Source organism: Embiotoca jacksoni, unplaced genomic scaffold (assembly GCF_022577435.1).
Source record: "Embiotoca jacksoni isolate LCO1_2020_lvr unplaced genomic scaffold, fEmbJac1.0.p SCAF_18, whole genome shotgun sequence".
Taxonomy (NCBI): Eukaryota; Metazoa; Chordata; class Actinopteri; family Embiotocidae; genus Embiotoca; species Embiotoca jacksoni.
In genome coordinates, this window is record NW_027185318.1 from 8,462,612 (window position 1) to 8,480,345 (window position 17,734).

A 17,734-nucleotide genomic window follows, 5' to 3' on the forward strand; every position below is an offset into this window, starting at 1 on the left:
GACTCACGTGTTCGGTTGGGTCCCCTTACATCAACTGCCAATTATGTTCTTCTGCTCGGTGTGGGTTAAGCCTCGGGTAGCATGGTGAAGAAAACCAGAAACATCCATTCCTGGCAGTGGAGTGAACAAAAACAGACAAAATGCGAAAACCTTTCTTTCGAACACTACTGTCATTGTAGAGTACAAGCACAAACATCACTATTGCTAGTAACACCGTCCAGCAGTGCTCTCCAGGGAATTCAGTGAAATCCCCGGGCTGTTGTTAGACACGGATGAAGGCCTAAACAAGCAGCTTATGTCCTCTGCAGCAGAGTCAGATGAAGAAACTTTGCCCTGTCACAGTTTCCCATCATTGTTTTTAATCTTTCTTTTCAGTCTATTTATGTGGAGCATAATAAGAATTGGCATTAGGCTCCTGAGAAGGAACTTGTGGTTGAGGAAAGTTTTGAGATCTTGTACTACAGTAAAAGTGACAGCACACAACTCACTTTTTTGTGAAAGTCAAAGTCACTGCATTCAAAATGTTAGTTAAGTAAACATACATAAGTATTCAACCGAATATCGTGATGAAACGTGTAATACACCAGGCAGTCAACTAGACGACACCGTGTTTGTGTCACGTGTTTCCTCGCGTGAAAAGTAAGGGACTTTAGGTTTGGGTGCCAAAAACCACAGCGTTAGGATTAAATTAAGATCATGGTTTGGGTTAAAACAAGTCATTTTAAACAAGTAACGTTTATACATTAAATATGTTGCGTTATGTATGTGACTTACCTATGTTACGTAAAAGAAATCCATGTCGATTTCTGCATTCTCACGGACTCAATCACTGGTGATGCAAGTGAGAGTCCTGTGTTTTCTTTTCATGCCTAGGCGAGGCAGAACGTGACATTCACACATTATCCTCTGGATATGCTCAGTCTGATGGGTGTATTACACTCTATGGCGTGATACTAGGCCATAATATCGGCATTATTAATTTGAATCTGCAAAGCAGTAAAACAAAAAATAACATAAACTATAAATACAAAATACAAGTACGTCAAAACTGTGCTTAAGTTTCGTATGTTCGTAAATACATGTACCATCACTGTCAGGAACTATCACATAAACCACATTTGAAAATGTGTGTGATTCTTAAACAAGAGGCTGTTCAGCCTTCATTTGCTCTCAGTGACTTTGGGTGTGTTCATAATGACCCATTTTCTTAATTTTCTGAGTTCAGTAAAAGCATTTTATGTCACATATCAAGTGTATGAAGTGACATGAAACTGAAGGAGTATTTTACAGGAGGGGCTTGCAACATTATAAGAGCAAAGCGACGTCACCACCTTCAGCATGAAGTCTGTTAACTTAATTCCTAATGGTTATTACAATGAAGTCTTCCAACCACATCAAGCTGCTGCAGTAGCGTAATGAGCAGAGCAGAGGGAGCTGTGCCATGCACTCTCACAGCCTTCAGTTCTACCACTACAAGCACAAGGACACAGAGTCCTTCTCAAATGAGCGCAATAGCATGTTTAGAAAATAAAAAATATGCTGCGAGGTTAGAAACAACATCCAAATTACACGATTAATTCAAGTCTTCCTCAAGCCAACGTATACTCTGGTTCCAAGGCTCAGCATGAATGGTTCTGCCTCTCGGCAGGCTCTCATGCAGATGCAGGTTGTTGTTTTTATGAATAAAGAGATGAATCATTGTTCTCACAACATTAAACTAAAAACAGAGGACCTATTTTGCCATGGTTTAGCCATGTTTGAAAAACATAAATAAACTAAAATTATCTAAAGCTATAAACATATAAAATTCTAACTCCACCCTCTCTTGCTCTGTCATTTTTTCTAAATCTGACTGAAGCTGGAAAGACCAGGCCTCTTCTGAGGGCAAGAGCATAAAGAGATTTTAAAATAATACAGTATAACTAGAAAATATCATAACTGGTGTGGCATTTACAGTAAGTCAATCCAAATAGAAAACTTCAGCTGCTGGAGGCTTGCAGGGTAAACATGACTTTCCACAGGCAGATCAAACATGCCAAATCAAATTGAAAATATGACTGGCACTTCAGATATTGGCTTGAAATGTGATGCTCCCTCTGCTTGAGCTGCACGTGCCCCAACTGTTCGTACTGTGACATACCTCTATCAGCACACAGCCTCAGGTGATCAGTCTGCACCTTTGCTCTACCCTCTCACTCCCATCTTTGGTTACAAACAGAATCTCAAGCATTTGGAAATGAAGATCACAAATTAGGCACTATGTTTTATTTGACAGGAAGAGTGAGCTTAAACAATGCTTGCCAAACATGATTAAGTGCCATAAGCCAGGGAAGGTAGCACTTTGGAAAATTTCATATAATTTGGTCTAATTTACAACAAAAAAAAAGGGGTTCAAACAAGCTGGGTCTTTCATTATACCTGCGGTGAAAGATGCCTATCACAGTCACATGTAGTAGTATAGATTCCTCATATAGAAACTTGCAATCATGCAGTTCATCATAATTTCTGCAGATGTATACATGTTCCCAGCTGCATGTATCTACATTATAGGACACAGGAAGAGCATGTGCCATAAATGGCTGTGTGTTCAGGAAGGTTTTTGGGGATGGGACATGGACTACCCCACACATAATTTATGGCTACTTGTGTGTTTGAGACCATGCGATTATTAGGGTGAATGCATTTCCTATGTGGCTGGGGTGAAACTGAGAAATTACAGTTGAAAGATCTGAAAGTAAGCAAGGCAAGGTGGAGGGTGAGGGTCAGGGTGAGGGAGGATAATACTGGAGGACAGCGATGATTGAGGAAATACAACATCATGACAGAAACCAGCTTTAATTGAAGGAATGGGCCTGAAACCTCTGATGATGTGTGTGCACTGAGGAGGCCAAAAATAACAAGTGACCACAGGGGCACGGCTCCTTCTCTGCAGCAGCACCTCACTCCATGGAGAGATACTGTGCATTGGTAAAAACCTGCCCTCTGGTGCCTAAACACGAGTACTGCACATAAGGGCCCTCACACTGGGTTGCATTCACAAGGCACAGAAACAAGCCCAAATGTCTTTTCCAACCCTTATATAACTTTATTAGCTGTTTTGAGGGTGAAACACTTACAAAAATACGCAAGTTAAGAAAAAGTGTTTATCCTGAAATAGAGAGTGAAACCAAGGCCACTTTGTGCTCTATTTGCCACAATAACAAGCTGACCAAATAATAACCAGGAAGTGTGCAAACCTAAATATACGAAGAACTAAACATGTGAGTGCCTAAAGCAACTAAAATGTCCGGTAGCTTTCATTCATGGCAATCTTTTCCCCACCATTTCCCTTGTTTACGTTATCATGGAAGGCGTGGAGGAGCCCAGACGGTCAGGAAAGGTAAAGACGAGTTTCCTTCGGCCGGCTGGACAACATGTAAATTTGGAGATGAGTCTTGTACTGTACATCCTCAATGCAACCTTTGTAAAGCAGCACAGGTGCCACTACAGATCTGTCTGGCTGCTTTTTTTTTTAATAAATCTGTTTTGATTATTTTTATACATATTTAAACAGGAGGTCTTTTAATGTTGTGAGAGTTTAAATAATAAATGCTGCTGTAAATATAAGTGTAACAAAGCTGAAAGAGAAAAGGTGTTGTCACTTTATTTCTCCTGCGGGGCTGAGTTGTGTTCTTTGTGTATTCATTTGTTTATTTGCTTGCTTTGAGCATGATTATTGTCAAGTTCAGAAGAAGACTGAAATAAGTGATAATCATGTGTCTGGATATTCAAGACATGGAGGCACCCTGATGTGACATGCCCGCTTTGGGCAGATCTGTCTGCTAATTACAGCCTAGCTCTGGGGAGGGAGGTACTTGCGTGGTGGGGGCTTTTTTTTTTTTTTTTAATGATGCTAGGGGTAGATATGGTATAAATACCCACATCATTGTACTGGAGGGCAGCATATCCTCAGTTGTGCTCCTACCCTAAGGATATACAACAGCACCAAGAGCTCACTGGTGCTGAAGAGATTTGATTTTCTCCTCTTTGGATGCCGGTATGTGTGATTTCTCTGCCTCACTAAATGGCTCAATCTCTGGAGGAGTGTATAGTCAACAGCTAGGCTTTGTAGGCCTTGTGTTGTTCCTATGGCAGGCTGGGGGAAAAGGCAGATTTTGGCTTGCTTGGAGCTACATGGGTGATACTCAGAGAGTCTTGAAGCATCCAGAATGCTCTGACAGGAAAAACTTTAACTTTTATTTTCTTCTTCACTGTCTACTGATTTTATTTAAAAATGTAGAGCCTGTACACTCAGCTAAGAAAGTTTTTAAACTCTAAGACAGAAACTGAAGTGTGCTGAAATTTTGTACCTTGAAACTGGTTGGTCTGACTGTCATCTTCTTTCCCCTGCAGGTTAGACCTTACAAGATGGACATACGAGTAGCATGCGTCCTCCTCGTCATGGTGGCCTCTGCAGCAGCCCATGGAAAGGGGTATGTGGTGAAGAAGGTGATGCCCTACGCTGTGAAGAGCCACGGTAAGAAAACCTGATTTAAATCTGTTTTTGACAACAAACTTTGCAAATACTGTGACTTAAAAAAAAAAAAAAGCATTAAGATTTTCTTCTCTAAAAAGTGATCTTTACTTGAGAAACATTTTAAAAACAGTTTTGCCTTACATTTGATTCATAAGTGAGGGGTAGAGCATCTTTGATACAGGAGCACCACAGGCAGTGAGGCAGATGCCGGCTACAGCTGCACTTCACTTTGAAAACTGAACTCCACTTGCTGTGGAACAGTCTTGCACTCTGATTGGTTGCAACAGTTTGCATGACTCTCCAATCACAGTCCATTTAGATCTGGGACTTGAGGAACAGGCTCATTTACTCAGCAAAGTTTAGCAGTTTTCTTTTTCTGGACAACATAAGGTTTGATAAACCTGCCTCTCGGTAGTTTTTACTCAAGTTTTTTCCCCATTTATTCAGTTTCAAATTTAGCAACATTCTTTTTTTAAATGAAATGATTTTCAGATATCTTTTTTTATTTTAGTTGGTTAACATGCAATTTGTTATTTAAACACTTTTTTCTCCTGCTTTTATCTGGTGAAAAATGTTCATTATTAAAACAGCAATTCTTATTTCATGTTTTGTTTCTTTGTTTACATGATCTTATCAGCTAGCATTTTGAGAACCATAAAGTTATAAGATCACTGCTGTATTCAGTGCATTAAATCTGGCAAATATGTTTTGACATTTTAATTATTTTAGCTCTAAAAGTTGCTTGTTCATTTGATTTAACTCATGTTAGTCATGTCACAGTTCAGTTAATTTTCAACATAAAATAACTGTCTTTTCTAAAGATTCCCAATGTAAAACAACATGAGAGTCCTAAAAAAAAGGTTATTTACTTGAAATATATGAATTATGGTGTGGCTTTGAGTGTTTCTTAAAATGCAACACAAAATATGAAATGTTGATTTTTGTGTGATTGAACATACTGCTATTTTCATTCGAGAAAGTAGCTGTTAGTGGATTATTTTTAGTTTGACACTTACAATTAGAGTCCAGTCACCCAGCATTGTGGCTTGATTGGGTGTGCCTGCTTAACGCAGAAGTAGAAACATCTGTTTGGCTTCATCCAGACTAAGCTAGAGTTATCCAAGGAGTGAGCCTTTTACACTCAAACACGTGACCACATCAAGGCAGCAAATAAAAAAATTTAAAAAAAACCTCCCTCTCATTTAGACCCACTGTTTCACAAACAAGTCACAAGATGTCTCTTAAAATCTTTGACCTGTTCTGCATATTAAAAATAGTAATAAAACAGGTTATATACAATCTTTTTTTTTTTTATTATATTTTTTTATGTTACCATTAAATACATGCCCAAATTAATATATTTTATAAATAGGCCTATATATTTAAAAACAAAAAACAAAGCTTTGACCAATTTTGACATTTATTTTGAAGGATTTGCTTCACAAGAAAAGTTTGATAATGTAAGATTTCATTTAGGAGGTTCATCCAGCTTGGTTCATGAGTATAAAAACAAAAATTGACCTATCTGCAGATGTTTCAATGATTTTTGACATGAAGAAACAATGGAAAACAATAATTATTCTTTCCTAAATTTTTTATTTGTTTCACTTTTGATTGCTGAACTGCCATGTTGCAAATCAACAAGACACTGTCAGCACCAACAAACTCCAACCTGAAAGTTGGTCCATGTTGTACATCCATGTTGTTGCATTTTTGTTTCTTGAAAAGGATGTAATCAGCAGTACTGGAGGCACTAAGTAGACCCTGTATCCTAAGACATCGCTGAATGAACTTGCACAGACTAAAGTTATTTCCATTGACAAACTACACATTTTTAAAAATCAACTTAAACCATATGTTTGACCCAAGCTGTGCTACATCATAACAGTACATTATGCTGTAACATTTATAGTGACAGTGATATACAACACAGTTACACACAGTTTGTTTGTGCTTCCACTTGTTATTTTTGTTGATACTGATGGTGGTACCTCTTTCACCCTCCACAGTGGTGTCAGTAGCAGGTGAGCCTGGTCCTCCAGGTGAGCCTGGCCCTGAGGGACCTGCTGGCCCTCCTGGCCCCCAAGGTGAGGACGGTGAAGGTTATGCTGGACCCCAAGGACCTCCTGGACCCCCCGGACCTAGTGGACGCTCCATTGCTGGCAAACCTGGATCTCCAGGTGGACCTGGCAAACCTGGCAGCTCTGGACAACCTGGTGAGAAGGGAGATACTGGTGCCCCCGGCCAGCAGGGACCCAGGGGAGTCCCTGGATCATCTGGAAGCCCTGGACCTGCTGGTCTCTCTGCTACTGGCAAGTCTGGACCTGCAGGTCTTCCTGGACCAATGGGACATAGAGGAGAGTCTGGTCTGAAAGGACATCCAGGTATTCCTGGACTTCCAGGTGCTAAGGGTGATATGGGGATGGGAGTACCCGGACCTCAGGGTGAGACAGGACCTATGGGACCTATGGGCTCAACAGGTGCACCAGGTGAGAATGGAGTTGGAAAGCCAGGTAGAACAGGTGCACCAGGTGAGCCTGGAAAGTCAGGTAGCTCAGGTAGAGATGGTGCCTCTGGTCCAATGGGACCACAGGGACCTAAGGGACACACTGGTGCCCCAGGTGTAGGTATTGCAGGTAAACCAGGTGAGAATGGTGCCCCAGGTCTGCCTGGTTCAGTTGGCCCTAAAGGTCACCAGGGCTCTGCTGGAGCCACTGGTGCCCCAGGAGTCCCCGGATATGGAAAACCAGGTGCAAATGGAGAGAAGGGAGAGAGGGGAGCTACAGGTAGCACAGGATCAACAGGTGCTAAGGGTGACCAGGGTCCAACAGGATATACTGGTGCTACTGGTGCAACTGGCCCCACTGGTCCTACTGGACCTCAGGGTGAAACAGGTTTCCCAGGTGAACCTGGTGCTGTTGGCTCTAAAGGTGATTCAGGTCCAACTGGAGCTCAGGGATCTAAGGGAAACAAGGGAGATCAGGGAGCACAGGGTTTCTCAGGCAAGCAGGGTTATCCAGGTGCAGCTGGTCCTCCTGGACCCAGAGGGGCCACTGGACCCACAGGTGACAAAGGTAATGGAGGTGCCCCAGGTACCCCAGGTGCCCCAGGTATTCCAGGCCCTGCCGGACCCAAAGGTCATCCTGGCCGTGCAGGTGAGCCCGGTGGCTCTGGATCTGATGGTGCTCCGGGTCAAAGAGGACCTGGTGGCCCTCAAGGTCCCGCTGGTGCTCCTGGCCTTAAGGGACACCAAGGTGTCCCTGGTGCTCCCGGCCCTGCAGGTTTGACTGCTAAGGGTATCCCTGGACCTCAGGGTCCCCCTGGTCTGCCTGGTGATAATGGAGCTGATGGAGAAGCTGGCCCAGCTGGTCCTCCTGGTGCCCCTGGCCCTCCTGGTGAGGTTATGTTTGAGAAGGGCATGGGAATGGGTGAGGTTATGGTCAAGTCCCCCATGTCTGCTTTCACTGCATCTCTGGCCACCCCCTACCCTGCTTCTGGCACCCCCATTAAGTTTGACCAGATCGTGTACAATGCTGAGAATCACTATGACTCTGAGACCGGCATTTTCACTTGCCAGGTTCCTGGAGTTTACTACTTCTCCTACAGCATCCATGTTAATGGAGCTAATGCCCTGGTGGCTCTGTACAAGAATGGCCAGCCTGTTATGTTCACTTATGATGAGTACAACAAGGGCTTCCTGGACCAGATGTCCGGTAGTGCTGTCCTCTTGCTCGATGCACATGACACGGTCTACGTCCAGATCCCCGATGATGAAGCCAATGGTGTCTTTGCTGCAGAGAATGTCCACTGCTCTTTCTCTGGGTTCCTCATTGCTTCAACGTGATACGTTGATAATGTAGTTCCCAAAAGCCAACCAACTAAATTTGCAATCTATTTCTCAAAGTAAACTCCCTGTTCATTTTTCCTCAACCCAACAGGCAGGCAGTTCACCCTTCTTTGAGGAATAGTAGCATCTCGACTTGAAAACTACAAGAAATAGGTGCTTAGAAGAAGGAAAACTAATTTATGAAAACAGGAGATCAGGGATGGGGGAAGCAATCCACAAAGTTACCAGTGAGCTTTTGTAATGGAGACAGCATGTGAAATTGAGGTGTTATAACTGTGTTGTGTTCTGACTTTTTCTTTTCCACTCTTGTTCCTTTTATACTGACTTCAACTGGTGACTTTTAATTTAGTGTTTGTCTGTTTTTGTTTGTTTTTGTACACCCTTTTTTGTTTTGTTTGGATGGCCAATAATCTTATTAAAAGTACACTAACACTTTTCTGTTGTAACCAAATGTGACTTGAATATATTGTGAAAGGGGTAATGGTCAAATTGACCGTTACAATGAAATAAGTCACCAGAATACTGTCATGCAAACACCAACTGTTTAACAGCAACATTGTTATATCCCTGGATATGCATTATGTCATGTAAAGCATAATGACCAAAATAAAAGATGTCTTAACGAATGGTTTGTCTCTGAAGCATTTTTAATTGGAACCAAATGAATTTGTACAGTTGACTAAATGTGCTATAAATTTTGACTGTGTATTTCATGCATGGTGGTTCACGCAGGCGCAAACTCAGATTTAAACCCATTTAGCTTCACTGAGAAGCACTGAATCAAACACTCACAAACAGGAACAGGAAACCAATTAGAATTTCCCAAATAATGTGTGACAGGTTCAATGAAAAATGTTATTCTGCCAAAATATACAAAACTAATTATAATAGAATGAATTAAAAAAAAAAAAATACGGGAATAAGCTAATAATGAGAATAATAATAAATCATGAAGAACAGACAAGCAGGTTAGAACCAGAAAAAGTAAAGTATTTGTGACGCCTACAAATGTATGGTCACAATTGTTAAGTTATTTTTGTAATTATTAGTGGAAAAAAGGCCAGATTTTAGTGTATTGTAACAGTGATTTTAAATTGTAACTCTGAAGCTGCAGTTATTGAATTACAACACAAGGGGGAGTATCTGCTTAAATTGAGCGCTAGTTGTGGTCGAGCTGCAAGAGAACAACATCTAACGCGTGTTCTCTCCGGCTTTCCGTACAAGACAGGTTAGTAATGATTGTTATATTGTCACAATGCATTCCTAAGCACTTCTCTAAGTCGCCTCGATGTTGTTTGACAACGTTTCCCGTCGAAAATAGTTGGTTCGGCCAGGTTTAAGAAATGTTTCTGTCCACCACAATGTAGTCTCGCTACCTGCCAGGTAAACCGTGTAACAAAATGGCGGCTTTACTATCGACATTTTATTTTACTGTCACTGAAGATCCTTGACTCGTCTAACCCTTACTGAAGTTGTTCAGCTTTTGGTTTTGAGTATAATATGGTTTCCCGGAGTTACTTAAATGTTGGTAATTGTTCATTCTGGTCATGTCACCATGCCAATACTGTAAATGGGTTTAAAAGTGTATTTTGTTTATGTCAATTAGCCACATGTGCCTGAGTAATGTTGTTTATATCTTGTTTTTCCCACATTTTGTAAGTGTGTTCAGTGAAAAGGAATTAAGTAGGTTCAATTGCAGTGGTAAAGCTACTGGTCAAGTATACTTTTGGAGCTGGTAATCAGCGTTAATTAATGATTTGTATACATTAGCACTTTGATAAGGTAACTAATCCTGTTACTTAACAGATTTGTAAATTTGTACATCGTGAATTGTATTATTCTAGCGGGTTACCATATGAGCACTCAAACTGAAATGTCATTTGGGTGATTTTGTTTTAACCTTTAATAAGCTTATACGCTTTTCAGAATAAGAGATATAAAACACTAACATGTCATATAACTTCTTATCACGAGTCTTTTCCAATGGTAGAACTCGTACTTTTTACTTGAGTAGTTTTACTCAAATATGAATATACCTCAATACAAAAGTAACTAATTACTTGTGCAAAATGGCCCCTTCCGGTTTGTTATATTACAGTATATTAGATTGTTGTATTATTGCATAAAGCAATTTCAATGTTTAATGTGATTGGGTCCTTTTTTTCAGTAACAGCAGCTCATCATATGTTTTATAAGAAAAATGTGTCAAAAGTGATAAATAAATTAAGTGTAATAAAATACAATATTTTCCTTCTGAAACATAATGGAGTAACTAACTCAACCCTCTTTTCTTTAGTGTACTTTAGTGATTCAGCTACTCTTACAACTTTGCAATTAATCAAAACAAACTGACACCGACAGATGTGGGACTATTTTTTTTTTTCCCCGTTGAGTTGGTAAGAAAATTCTTGGGGAATCCAAACACACTTAAATACAGAACTTGACGAAATGAACTTGTCACCACTGGTCCAAGATAGAAGCTACAACGAATGAGGATCATAACGTATTAATCTGTCTCCCCACGGTGGCCACTGGTTGCCCGCTGCTCTGCAGAGTCTGAATTCGGGTGTGCTGAAAATAGTTTGGGTTGCGGGATGAGGGACAGGGATGGTCCCCTGGCATGGCAGCATCTGTCTGATCTCCTTTGGGAGAGAGAGCGAGACGGTGGTTAGGTGAGGGGCCCGAGGGACAGAAGAGAGGAAGCTGGTAGAAAGAAACCGCTGGGGATTTGCCATTCAGAGACGGTCTGCGGGTTGGTGCATGAGGACAGACAGGAGCACAGATGGAGCGCTGCCTCTGGTCGACTCCACAAGCCGCACTCCAAAATCATCTGCTGACACTCGAAGGAATGTTTCACTTTGAAATATGTAGTTTGAAGGCTCACCTGGGGTATATCGATGCACCTGTTTGTCCGTCGAGAAAAGAGGAGGCAGCTGGCTTTTGAGAAGGATGGATGGTGACGTAGGGATACTTCACGGCTGCGAGCTCCCTGTGACGCGCAGCGGGGGCCAAAATGAGCAGCAAATCCCTCAACACCCAGATGGACAAGCAGACTTAGGAAGCAGAAATAGAAACATTTTGCGTAAAACACACCCGTCTTGCGGTGGCCAAAGCTGCGGTACACGAGGTTAAACTGGGTGCAAAGGAAATAGATGGTTTGAAATGAGCATGGTACATCTGTGGGCTGCTAAAAACACCCTGGAGGAGTTTGCTGCAATCGCGTCCCGGTCTTAAAAAGAATCAGGCGCTTTGGGGGTTTCGTGGAAGGAATCCCAACATGACGATGGTGAGCACGGGCGTCAGTTTTTCCTGCGCTGCAGTTGTTTGCCGCCGATGCTAGACCTCGAGACGTCGTAAAATTGTTTGTTCCAAAAACTATAATTTATGGTGCAAAACCAGAAGCTCTGATTGAATCACACAACACAACTGACATAATTATGTTGCGGTTCCTCCCAGACTTAAGGTCTCATTTCCTTAAAAATACTGTAGCAGCATATCTCACTTTGTGTTCACTGCAAATTAGGCTGGTTTAGAGAAAGAAATGTGCTTGTTGAATAACATACAATTTAGGATGTGCTGACGGGGGCTTCGAGGGGGAAGTTCTCCAGTTGTTGTCATTACGTTTGCTCAAATTCAATCAATAAAATCTGAATTTGATTGAAAAGGAAAATGAGTGAGAATGTATTTACTTTAAGAAAAAACACTGCATTTTTTCTTGACTTAAGACTTTATAGACTGCACAATATAGTTGTATTACTGGATCACCGGCTCCGCTTGCACTACTGCACTGTCTGTTCTGTATTTATTCATATACAGTACAGCTTTTGCACAATCCATTTCTGTACCAATTCTACCTGGTCAACTAGATTATTTATTGTCTTATCTTTTTTTTTTTTTGTACTTTTTAAGATTATAATTCTTCTAAAGTTTTTAATACCTGTGGATTCACATGATTCTTTTCTCCTAGACTGGGTAATGCGGTTTCGTGACCCCACAGGCAGCAGTAACAGGTGAGTTGACAGGAAACGCCCATGAATCCTGTGCTGTTGTATCGTCTTGCTAATGTCACTTGTGTAACTTCACAATCTGCAAAAACATTAGTCATTGCATGTTCTCTAAATGTGATGTAGGTATGCAATCTTGAACAGAAAGTGCTATTCAGCTCAATACAGGTAAAAAAAAAAAAAAAAAAAAAAAAAAAGGTTCTCTACGGGAGCTGATGGAAACTTCACCTCCTGTGTTTTTTTTCCACCGCACCACATGAGGGTGCTGTAAAGCAGGGAATCTAATGCTAGTGTGCGTCTACTTGTCTAGTGCCTGATCTCGGCCCCTGAACAGCGGACCGAAACCTCACGCTCTCATTTGACAGAAATGAATGAAGTGCAGCAGCTAAACATTGTGAATAAATGAGTTCGGAGTGCCAATTCACACGTCATTGCTTTATTCTTCAGCAGTACTCACAGAGAATTAACACCTTGATACCAGTTTTCAGTCAATGTTACATTCCATATTGAATAAGGTGAGCCTCATTATATACAAAAAAAAAAATGCTTTTTTAAAGACTATCTGTAACCCGGAAATTGTGTGCTTTCATGTGTAATTTTTTTTTTAGTGGTGTTGTAGTCATCACAGCTTGATGCAAAATTTGCTTAAAACATCTCCCAATTTTATTCAATCTTACAAATGGTGAAAAACAAGAAAACTTCATTTACAATGGGTAATCTGTTAAAAACTTCAGTCATTTAGGTACATCTCAGTCATAAAACCAGTAATATCAAAGTCTATACAACGTGCATTACTACAGAGTTTTGAAATCTAAATGGAAAGTGATGCGCACCTATTGGTTTTGACAGTTAACTAAATCTAGTTCATTCAGGAATGGTTTGTGTCCACAGGAGCATTGAGCTTTAAGAGTTGTAAACAACTGTGCACTGCAAAGACAACATTTAAGACTTGGATTAGGACTTTCCCTTTAAATATCAATGTGTCAGATCTTGCAGACACAGCTTTAGCTGCTACATCCAATTGCCCAGCACCAAATACTTTGATTAAATATATGTCAAATTCAGCAACGTGTTGACAAGTCATGGTTTCATGTAGAAAAACATTCCCACTCACATTCGCACTTTCACACTCACCCATGTCACAAATGCAAGCACCAATGAGCAGTGAGGAAGCAGCACACTCTCCACTACACCTCCTGTCCATCACTGCCAGGGACATTGCAGTCATTATGGATGAGATGGTTGCAGAGTAGTAAACAAACATCAACAAAAAGAAATTAACAAAACAAAACAAAAAAAAAATCCCTGGTTTTAGACAAGTCCTCACGTTCCTTCAGACAGGCTACATCATCTCCTTCATTTCGGTGTCTCGATCAGCAGGTTTACTCGGCGGCGGCTGCTGCGGCCTCTGGACTGGCTGCCGTCTCCGGCTCAGTAGGTGAAGCTTCAGTTGGTTTCTCCTCTCCTCCTCCTCCTCCTCCTCCTGCTGCTGCTGCTGCTGCTGCTGCTGGTGGTGGTGCCGCTGCTGCTTCCTCTGCCTTCGCCTCTTCGGCCTTTGGCTCCTCAGCTGCAGCCTCCTTGGCTCCCTCGTCGCCAGCCTCAGTTGGTTTGGCCTCTTCGGTAGCCGCCTCCTCTGATGCCGCCTTCTCGCCTTCGGCTGGTTCTGCTGCCGTTGCCTCTGCGGCTTCCTCCTCCGCTGCCTCCTCAGACTCCTTCTTGGTCTTCTTGAAAGAGAAGCCGCTCAGCTTGAAGGAGGGTTTCTTGAAGGAGAAACGCTTCTTCTTCTGCTTGCCATCCTCGCTGGTGGACGCAGTGCCTTCCTCCGGCTTGGCAGAAGCCTCTCCGTTTGTGGCGGCAGGCTCCTTCTCCCCGTTGGCCTCGGCACCATCTACTTTCTCACCTTCTTCTTTGGGCGCCTCCTCAGTGGGAGTGCTTCCATTGGCCTGCACATCAGCCTTGTTGGCTTCCTCTGCACCTGGAGAGGCATCACCATTGGTCTTGGCATGGCCATTTTCCTGGAAGGAAAAAGAAGAAAAAAAAAAAAAATGTCATTCTTGAACATAATCATGCCATTAAGGTAAAAGGAGTCAGACACTTCATTGCCTGACTGCAGGCTTTTGTGTTTTGAAGCCTTTGTGTGAGCCAATCCCCTGCAAAATCTGGGGTGCTGTGATATTTAATTCCATTCACAGACTCGTGGTAACCAATAAGAAAATAGCCCTAAAACTGCAGCAGCATCTGTTACTAGGAGAGTGACGACAGATCTGTGGCTTTCAGCAGTAGGCTAGTCGGTTAGACTGCAGTACGGCTGGGATCCAGCAGGGGGCGTTCAGTGTGGAGTCGTTGGAAACAACATAGGAATTTGGGATTTTTGTTCCCCCTTTTCCTTTAATGGCCGTTTAGTCAACCAATGTGCTTTATTTAAATTTCGAGGCATTCCTTTCATTGCACTCTGTTTTCTTTTTTCTTTTATTGTCATAGTTTGGTTTTTTTTGCGGGCTGCGTCTGCACAAAAACGTGGCTCCTTTCTTGAATCTGGCAACAAAGGCGTGGTACCGTTTTTAAAATGGCCATGCCACAGTGAGAGCGGCCACAAACCCCTGCTGCAAACACATCCCACCCAAATGAATAAACGCACCAAATGTTTAGACACCAAAATCCCAGACCAGTAATTGTAGTGAGAGAGGGGGAAAAAAAAAAACAAAAAAAAAACGTTATTTTATAATAAACTATTCACCGGATTAGTTGTGCAGTTTTATCCCTAAATATTCAAAGGATAAATAAAAAAATAAAAAAAATAAATAAATCCATCTTAAAGCTTTCGATGTAAACTTGGGTTTTGGACCAATGTGCTGCAAAATAGCAAAATTGTAACAATGCACTCGCCGGTGAAAATGGATACATGTGGCCACTTTCCCTGAATGCCGGTGAGCGTGGGGATGCGCTACAGGGAACATGGAGCACGCCATTGACGCAACACATTGCTAAATTGAGACAAAATTCCGTGCGAGCGATTAAGGCTTTAATAATTCAAATGTACTTTACCTGTCCGTTGGCCTTTGCTGCGACAGCTGCGCCTTCTGCTGGGTTTTCCACCGCAGCGTCCTCCTTTCCAGCGGTTTTGGAGATTTGTGCTCCCATGCTTTTGTTCCAACAAAGGAACCCAACCGACCAAATGAATGAACAAAGACCGCAAGCTTCCTCCCCAAAAATTCACGTCGAACGCCGACACCTCCTTTTGCAACCGACCCTGAGGAATCAGCCCGAAATCAAAACGACCACAAAGCGACAAATGAGCAGTTGCAAAAAACGCAGCGAAGGTGCGAAAGAAACGCGAATTCTTTCAGTTTTTTCCTCGAGCGGAGTTTGTAAATGGAGAAATTGGCCCCGCCGCAAATGAGATGCGGAGTACAACGCCCAAGTCCACTGATGAATGGGCACTGGGGCTATGACGACAAAGCCGCCCCGTTTCCACCAATCACAAATCCGGATCTCAACGAGTGGGGAGGTCATGGAGTGGGGGGCCACGGACAATGGGAGAGACACAACAACATGGCCTACAATTTGTTTTTATGCCGAATCAGAGAGGAGAAACTTGATTTTTTTTTTTCATATTCCAGATAGGGGACAATGAGACTTAGTTTGACGCTGATTGGTAGCTAATATTTAATAATCCCATATTTAAGTAAACAACGTAGAAAAAAAACAAACTACAAAAACATTTGTTTTTACATCTAGTCAATTTTGTCATGTTTTATCTTGGGAAAAAAAAACATTCTCTGCGATGGCAAACATTTTGGATGATGTTTCATTTTTAAGTGCAAGAAAACAGTCTCTTTTTAGCTGTAGCCTATGTATATGTAATGATATACAACATAATATGCAACAATATGGTGTAGACTACAGCACAATTCAATATTTTTGGTAAACTGTCAAATACGGCTTATATTTCAATCGAGAGTTCAACGTGTTTGTCGTACAAAGCTGAGACAAATAGGGCATAAGAGGTTATCAGAACTTCTGAATTAATGTATGCGCGTATCAAAACAACAGCATGTTTTGGATGGCACGGTTGACTAAGCACAACTCAGCTGGTCTCATGTTATATCATCGTGGGCACTCTCCTGACATATGCCCCACGCAGTAAACAGACGTCCCCTGTAACCGTAAGCCCCCCTGTGCCCCACAGCTTCCCTCATTCCTCTTCTTGCATAATAGTGTCTTGTCTGCTTGTTGCAGCTGGAGCATCCCAGTGACCCACATATAATGAGAGTTTATGGCTCTCCTCTGCTGCTGCTGCTGCCTGCTTCAGCAGCCTGCAGTGCTCCAACTCCACCACCAGCCACAAGTCTCCTCTGTCTGCCATCACTGCATGACCCACGTCTCCATGGCTACCGGTCCAAAATGGCTGCGAGGAAGAAGCTGCACGTTTGCTGATTGAGGGCTTTAGCGATCGTGACTCCTGCTTGCGGAGAAGCAGGGTGAGAGTGAGCTGAAGGCTGAACACAGCAGTCTGAGGATTAGGGTGACTTCTTTCACCCACCCTCCCCTCAGCAGGCTAACTAGGCCACGTTCATTGTTGTGATATTCTGATTACATGCAAAGCTGTAATTATGGTGAGCTTCCATGAATATGTAAACTTGGGGACAAAGCCAGTAGGGCATGGAGTGTTTTCAAAAAAACAAAAGGCTATAAAAGCTATATATATTTAGCATTTGTAGCTCAATATTATTATTTTTTTTCCCAATTGATCAAATCGTTTTGTTTTTTATTACTAACCTCAAACCGTTTTGATTTCCCTTTATGGTAAACATACATGTCTACCAAACAAAGAGGTCAATTAAGAATAAAAGTACACATTTAAAAATCTCCATAGATCCCCCCCCCCAATTAATCTAAAATAAGATATTTTAATGACTCCTTTATTTAAAAATCCAAGACAGATCAAGATTTTTCATAAATAAACATGAACCATTTTTAAGATCATTTCCAGCAAGAAAATGTCTTTCTCTGAAATCTAAAATCTTGAGTTCAGTCTAGTCTTTTTAGGGACCTTTTCCTGGCTACATATATATGACACTTTAAAAGATCTGCAGCAGATCAGCACACAAGGTGTTCGAGTGTGCTACAAATGCTAAAACATGGATGCTTCACACACATCTTCAACCCGACCACACAGATTTATAAAATCAGCACAGTTTCAAGGTGGACACCAAAAATTGCTGTTGCCAGTTGAGTGTCTGACTGAATCTGAAATAGAGTCACAATCTCCCCCCTGTTCCCCAGTTATGGTGATACAAAACAGCCTGAATTTTTACATATCATTATGATGTCGAAGTGAAGTTGACCTTCTGGGTGTGAAATGTC

The 17,734-nt window shown here is 41.9% G+C and overlaps 2 protein-coding genes across 2 annotated transcripts; one reads left to right on the top strand and one right to left on the bottom strand.

Annotated features, from left to right (window-relative positions):
* The first annotated feature begins 3,953 nt into the window (after window positions 1-3,953).
* On the top strand, window positions 3,954-8,989 carry col10a1a (collagen, type X, alpha 1a). The gene is made up of 3 exons (XM_069152534.1): window positions 3,954-4,036; window positions 4,393-4,516; window positions 6,526-8,989. Exons 1-3 carry the CDS (start codon window positions 4,031-4,033, stop codon window positions 8,358-8,360), a joined length of 1,965 nt encoding a protein of 654 aa, XP_069008635.1. The 5' UTR covers window positions 3,954-4,030; the 3' UTR covers window positions 8,361-8,989.
* A 3,798-nt stretch (window positions 8,990-12,787) lies between these two features.
* On the bottom strand, window positions 12,788-15,783 carry LOC138200094 (myristoylated alanine-rich C-kinase substrate-like). Its single transcript, XM_069152535.1, has 2 exons — window positions 15,413-15,783; window positions 12,788-14,382 (listed from the first exon to the last, which is right to left on the bottom strand). The coding sequence occupies exons 1-2, from the start codon at window positions 15,506-15,508 to the stop codon at window positions 13,750-13,752; spliced, it is 729 nt and encodes a 242-aa protein (XP_069008636.1). The 5' UTR covers window positions 15,509-15,783; the 3' UTR covers window positions 12,788-13,749.
* Between the last annotated feature and the right edge of the window lie 1,951 nt (window positions 15,784-17,734).